This window comes from Petaurus breviceps, unplaced genomic scaffold, assembly GCF_028583685.1.
Source record: "Petaurus breviceps papuanus isolate PSGF00001 unplaced genomic scaffold, PetGlider_PUasm1.0 90644, whole genome shotgun sequence".
In the NCBI taxonomy this organism is placed as follows: Eukaryota; Metazoa; Chordata; class Mammalia; order Diprotodontia; family Petauridae; genus Petaurus; species Petaurus breviceps.
The window spans coordinates 9249837-9256938 of record NW_027187298.1 but is presented as its reverse complement, the minus strand read 5'-3'; the positions used below and the strand labels follow the sequence as shown (position 1 = coordinate 9256938).

The 7102-nt window shown below is 42.5% G+C and overlaps 1 protein-coding gene across 2 annotated transcripts; it reads left to right on the top strand.

Annotated features, from left to right (window-relative positions):
* The first annotated feature begins 377 nt into the window (after positions 1–377).
* Positions 378–2020, top strand: LOC138143550 (vacuolar ATPase assembly integral membrane protein VMA21-like). Of its 2 annotated transcripts, XM_069064808.1 has the most exons (3): positions 378–565; positions 916–954; positions 1274–2020. In XM_069064808.1, exon 3 carries the CDS (start codon positions 1370–1372, stop codon positions 1661–1663), a length of 294 nt encoding a protein of 97 aa, XP_068920909.1. In that variant the 5' UTR covers positions 378–565; positions 916–954; positions 1274–1369; the 3' UTR covers positions 1664–2020. The 2 variants fall into 2 exon arrangements, with proteins under 2 accessions (XP_068920909.1, XP_068920908.1); XM_069064807.1 differs by lacking the exon at positions 916–954 and having other exon boundaries at positions 380–565.
* Positions 2021–7102: the final 5082 nt, after the last annotated feature.

Sequence of the window (7102 nt, the reverse complement as noted above, 5' to 3'; positions counted from 1 at the left end):
TGGTGGCGGCTGGTCGGGGCATCTCTTTCCTCCTCATCCCTTCCCCTGACCCCGGAGATGTCGGCGATCCCGGCCGAGGAGAGCGACCAGCTATTGATCCGACCGCTGTAAGGAGCCTGGGGGGAAGGGGAAGGGATGAGGAGGAAAGAGATGCCCCGACCAGCCGCCACCACTACCACCACAAAACACAGACAGCGCAGAGACGCCCCCCACCCCTCCTCTCAGAGCAAGACCAGCACCACTTCCGGCGTCGGCGGTCCTGGCGCGGAGGCGCTCACGACCTTACTTCCGGTGCGGGCCAGACCCACGAGGTTTCACGGCTTCCTTTCAAGCCGGGGAACGCGCGGGGCGGGGCTGGGAGAGGCGTTCTGCGCCTGCGGGGTGGGGATGGTGACAGAATCCGGGCGGTGCAGTGAGAGGAAGGAAGGAAGGGAAAGAAAAAAAAAAGCGGAGTGGGAGTGGCTGCCTCAGGTACTTCGACTGGAAAAGGCCGATTTTCTATGGTATTGAAAGCAGTTCCACCCGGGAACCTTCACTCTTCCCTTCCTAGTCCGGTGGCTGTGAGGTGAGAACCCTTCCCCTATCCCTCCTGCTCCGCTCTTCTTTCCTCAGTTGGCCTAATCGCCGCTCAGCGCGGGGTCTTAGGTTTCCCGCGCCCAGCTCCATAGCCACGTGCCAGCCTCTGCGGGGTTGGAGTCGTGACTCGGCGGCTTGTCTCGGTAGGGGAGGGGGGAGGTCTCCCGGTTGCCTTGGCGACCAGGAGCAAAGAGGGAGCCGAAGCGGGGGTGAGGAGACCCGGGGCGAATACCGAGAATGGGCTCTGCCTTCCTCTGTGGATCCGGGCGGTGGCCGCCCGACTCCGAGCTGGGAGAGAACTCCCAGGAGTCGGCCAGCCCAACCCTCTCATTTTTACAGATAAGGAAACTGAGGTGCGGGGAGGAAGCCTCTCCGTGTGTAAGTAGCCAAGCGGGGATTGGAATCTACCCGCGTGTCTTCCCCAAATCCTGAGTGCTCGTCGACCTTGCTGCCTCTTTGTAGCGTGGGGTGTGAGGCAAGGTCTAGGGAAACACTGCCCAGGATGAGGAGGGGGTGCCCGAGGGGAAGGACGTGTTAAAACCTCGAGTAAACACATTCTCTTTAATCTAGGCCTTGTCTGGGATGTAAGGGTCCGTATTTAACAAATCAGCTGGGGTTGTGGTGGGGGGTGGGGTGGGAACAGCATGCATTCCACACTTAAGTGCCCTCTCGCCGAGAACCTCACTTTCCTCCGCAGCTTGCGTGGACCAAGGGCTCGAGTGAGCGAGCCAGAGCGTCGGCTGTTGCGGTCACTGTCGCTGACACTCCCCCTAAACCCCCATCGCAGGCCTTGATGGAACGGCTGGAGAAGGAGGCCATGCTGAGTGAGCGCAGATATGAAGGCTCATTCACATCCACGCTGAAGACCCTTCTGGTGTTCTCGGCCCTAATGATCACCTTGCCCATCGGATTGTATTTCTCTTCAAAATCCTATGTGTTTGAAGGTACCTTGGGAATGTCCAACAGAGACAGCTATTTCTATGCCGCGATTGTGGCTGTCGTTGCTGTCCACCTCGTTCTTGCACTTTTCGTCTATTTTGCGTGGAATGAAGGTTCACGCCAGTGGCGGGAAGGCAAACAAGACTGAAGGGATCACCCCCTTTTGATAATGGATAGAATAAGGAAATAGGTGCAGGGTACATTTATAAGTAGACTGAGATACAGGAAATTGCTTACAGCTCTCTATGTAAGCAGTCATGCTCCTTATACTACAGTAGTTTGTGAAATCAATGTCAGTCATTTCACTCCATATTTCAAAAGAAAAAGTTAAAAAGTCACCTAGCTGGAATTGATAAGCAAAGAATTCCACCTTTTCACAAGGAAAATATATTTTGTAATGTTTTGTTGTTTTAATTACAAAAGTGCCCATGACACAGGCAGGTTTTATCAAGCATATTAAACTGCATTTTACACTGGAAACGAGTAAAAACTGTTTAGGCCATTAGATTGTCTTTTTGTTTTCTTTTCATGTAGATAAGTGTTTAGGTTTTAGGCACTGAAATGAATCTTTTACAATGAAAATATATTTTGCAGGGTTTTTTTGTCTTACATACAGAATTGTTTGGCACACATTCAGGTATTAACTAGCAACTTAAATTGCACTTTACACTGGAAATGAGTAGAAACTCAGGTCTTTCATGTAGATAAGTGCTCAGGTTTTAAACACTGAAATAAATCTTTCCCTGACATGTTACATGTTAAGGTTTATTCAGTAGTGTGAATTTTTCTGTACATTATTTTGGGTGAAAACTGCAATAAATCACATCCATTCATATTAAAGCATTTTTGGTTTTCTGAAGGATGTATATACTAAAATGGGGGTCTTTTTTCTCTAGTAAATTGAAAGAGAACTTAGTTGTTTTTTTTTTACTACTATAAATTATTTTTTAAAATAACTAATTTTAATCCAACATAATTCCATAGTTTGCATAATCATCATCTAGCAAGTAAAACTTTACTGTTATCCTGAGGCTAGGTGATTTTAGGTACCCAAGAAATGCACCCCTTGAAAGTCTACTGTCTCGTGGATGACAACAAAGTTCTATTCAGTAACAAATATTGCTGAACTGCTGGCTGAGTCATGTGTGGTGTTTGCTAGGGCTACAAAGATTTAAAAATGCTGTTCTTTTTTGGAGGTGGGGAGCACAGATTATAAATTGAGATTAAGATATGTTGGGCTAGTGTTCTTTGCAGCCATATGAAATCAAAAGTGTCCAGTGTTTGTGGGCATTTCCTACTTTTAGAAAAGTCTTTGATTTAGGCAAGTAAGGATTTCACCCACCCCTGATTTCCAAGTTTTTCCGGTAGGCGTTTACATAGGTCACTTTGTTATAGATCAGTCTCACTATGGATCTTTTTACTAGAAATCAGTTTTCAGTATCAGAACTTCCTCATAGTGAAAGTTCTGAAATAGAGGTAAGGGAACCTATTCAGTTGCCTTTGTTCTTGGTTTTTCTGTATGGAATTTAAGGTAACTGAAAACTAAAAGTAGACTGAGGGAATGAGGAAGCATGATTAAAGGTAAAAATCAAACAAAAGGATTAAAGTTTACAGTATTGAGAAGTAATAAATTGTGCCTGAATTTATTGGTCCCTATTCTTGCTGGTCAGATTGTCTGCCAATACAGACAGCTTGTGAATGGAAAGTGTGAAACCTAGACTTCCTGCAGAAGTTTTTTTTTAGGCTAAGGGTTGATGTGGGGTTGCCTTCAGGAAGTCTTCATAGCTGTTGCTTTATCTTAATTGGAACTCTTTCTTGCTACCTCCAAAAGTTATGCAATTTCTTTTTATGTCATTTCTAGGCTTTTGTTGTCCGTTAGTGGTGGTGGTTGGGGTGGAGGTGGTAGGCATCCTTTTCCTAGTTCTAAAATGAGTTTCTAGTGTGAGATCCTGTTACTCTTCATCTTTGCAATTCCTAAGTCTTCACCCATTATATAAACTCTACCTTGTTTGTCATGTGCTTACATCAGTAGGTCACTACTGTTAGAATGAGGTCCTAAAAATTGATATATAAAATCGACAAAACCATGTTATTTTCCAAGCAACTGCTTTCTCAGTGGAGGAGCCTCTTGTTTGATCAGTTGTTTTCAGTCATATCCAACTTTCACGACTCCATTTGGGGTGCCTTTTCCAACTCATTTTGCAGATGAGGAAACAGGGTGAAGTGACTTGTCCAGGGTCACACAGCCAATGTCTGAGGCCGGATTTGACCTCAGGAAGATGAGTCTTCCTGATTCCAGGCCAGGCACTGTATTCACTGTACCATCTAGCTGCTGGAGCCTCCTACTGCATAGCTGTTCTTCTGCACTCTACAGATAGTGACAAATAGGGCAACTTCAGAAAGTGCTTCACCTGAAGAGTTCCTTTTGCATAATCTATGTCCCTCATCTAAAACATTTTAATAAAAACTTTTCATTTTGAAAAAAGTCTGCTTCATCAACATTTTCTCCATCACTTTCTTAAGTCTAGACAATCAATAGAACAGTAAATCAACCCCTGCTTTGTAGCATTTGCAGATTTCCAAGATGTAAATCCTCATACTGAAAATTTAACCTACTCTTGGGAGCTTCTTGGCAAACTGGCTCCAGCACACCTCTGAATGTTTCCTGAAGTAGAAACAGGCCCAGAGAGAGACGAAGCTATTTGTGCCAAATCAAAAAGCATTTACAAACTTTAAAAAATTTCACTTCAGCATTTATTTTCTCTCTTACCCCTTACATTTGGGGAAAAAAAAGAAAAAACTCTCGTAGCAACAAATATGCAGTGTCAAGCAAAACAAGTTCCTACATTGCCCATGTTCAAAAACATGTCTCATTCTGTACCTTGAGTTCATCACCTCAATATCACAAGGTAAGTAGCATGCTTTATCTTGAGTTGACTGGAATCATGGTCAGTCATTACTTAGATCTCAGTTAAATTTTTCAAAATTGTTTGTCTTTACAGTGTTGTTATTATGTAAATTGTTCTTTGGATTAGTTCTCTATCTGTTCCTATAAGTCAGCATTCTCTGAACAATAATTTAAGTTCCTATAATATGCCAGACTATTAATAAGCATTGGAGATACAAAAAAAAAATGAAACTCCCTGCCCTAAGATTATATTCTAGTGGAGAAGACACACACACACACACACACATACATATATAACAGCTTACAGAACATATACATGCAAACATGTATGTGTGTAAATGTATATGTGCATATATGTACACATGCACATAATACAGATATACATGTGTATATAGATATATAAGGTATATATATGGCTATATATGTACATCTATCTGTATGTGCAAGAATGCAAATAAAAGGTAGTTTTGGAAGGGCATTAGCATCTGGAGATTATCAGAAGAGGCCAAAATAATACCCAGCTTAGTTACACAGTAAACATTTATTAGGTGCCACACAAAGATAATGTCTGCCCTCAAGGAGCTCACACTCTAATTGGGAGACAATAAACAAATGTGCTAGTACCAGAGATTAGAGTAATGGTGGTACTATCTACACAGAATTCACCCAGCCAGAGGTTGTCAGGGCAAGAGTTTTAGGCCAAGTCTCTTGACTCCTACTTTGGTGTTCTTTCCTCAAGACCATTTGCCATCCATCTAGAAGGCTTAAGTCTCCTTCGGGAAATGTTTGGTAAAGGGGGAAATTAGTGGAAAGGAAGGGGATCATCTTGTGTCTAAAGTTTTTTGGGTTATTTTTTTATTTTTTGCTTTTTGGAGGGGGGAAGGTAGGGCAATTGGGGTTAAGTGACTTGCCCAAGGTCGTGGCTAGTTTTTGTGTTAAGTGTCTGAGGCTGGATTTGAACTCAGGTCCTCCTGACTCCAGGGCTGGTGCTCTATTCACTGCGCCACCTAGCCGCCCCTCATCTTATGTCCAAAGAGAAACACAGGATATTATAACTAGATGCTGTAAGGACTAGAGAATTAAATCATCTCAACCTTTCAGGACTTTGAGTGTAAATTCATTACCAAAACCACTAGATTCCCTAATTCTTTAAAAATGATATACAGAAGGCAAAAAAGATGAGAATTTTTTTTTTATCCTTACCTTGTATCAAGCTGTTGACACTTTATAAAAACTCCATTTACAGGAGAGTGACTTGTTCTCTTTGTATCCCCTGAGCCTAGCATATGTTGGTCAGTCATTTAAGTCACATTCAATACCTCATTACCCCATTTCTGATTTTCTCACCGGAGGTACTGCAGTGGTTTGCCATGTTCTCCAGCTCATTTTACAGATGAAGAAACTGAGGCAAATGGTTAAATGACTTGCCCAGTGTCACACAGCTAGTACATTTGACTTCAGGCCTGGCACTCTATTCACTATACCACCTAGCTTCCCTATAACATATTACTAATTTAATAATTACCAAAACCATCTGGGCAAAAGAGATAACTAGGTCAATGAAATAAAACAGATACACTGTATAGTCAACCACATGTACATGGAAAATTATTTAGTAAAGCTGTAAAGAATGAAGTGGCAAAGTATTACATAGCACAGATATTTAGAGAAATGGATTAGTAACTTCATAAGAAATTGATTTATATTGACTAATAAGGCATATATTTCATGGCATTCCAGCTATCTGAGAATCTTTATATTTATCTCATCAGTTTCAGGAGAAATATGACTTTAAAAGCAAACAGATTTGCATCTTTAAATTTAGATTTAAAAATTTATGAATAAAAATATGAGTAAATTATGAAAAAAATTGATATTTAAAATACATAAGGAGCTGTTAATTTATGAAGGCAATTCTTACTGAACAGTGGATAAATGATCAAAGCTCTGGGACCAGATAATGCTTACTTCATTGATCATAGATCACTTAGCACACTAGTAGGTGTCTAATCCATATTTGTTAAATTAAATCTCCATCGAAAAACCTTAGGTGGTACCCCATGACCTGCTGAATTAAATCCAGTCTCTTCAGCTTGGTACTTAAGGTCAGGGGTTCTTAACCTGGGGAGTCTGTTTTAAATATTCTGGGAAGATTTTGGAGTAGGTCAGAAAATTCCAGGCGCTTCAAACTTTCCCTATTAAAAAGACCCAACATCACCTCAAAGTGAATGTAGAGTGGCAGAAATAATTTAAAATGGTGGTAAAGCAGTTGTCCCAAGGCACCTTGAAAGACTGACTTTCTGGAGTAGAGGAGCAAACATCTCTAGGAGGACTCAGCAACAACAAGCCATGGGGGCATCTGGGTCAGGGGAAGTAGCATTTCTTCAGAAACTTTCACCTCAGGATTTGGGGGGGGTGGGGATGGGGTGGTTAAAACTGAGTAAGGAGATTGAAGGACCCACCTTGTGGGATGCCAAGGGCCAGCTGTGCTGATCAATCTCAGTCCCATGCTGCAGCTGTGAGTGAGGAGTGAGCACATGCCCAGCAAGTGGAGGGGAGGGGCCCTGGGGAGAACCCTGCTGACTATGGGTATTTGTAGGAGAGTGAAGTTCCTGATTTCAGTTCCATGGCAGAGGGAGAGCTGAAGTTTGCTGCTGCTAGTGACTGCAGGGAGCAAGA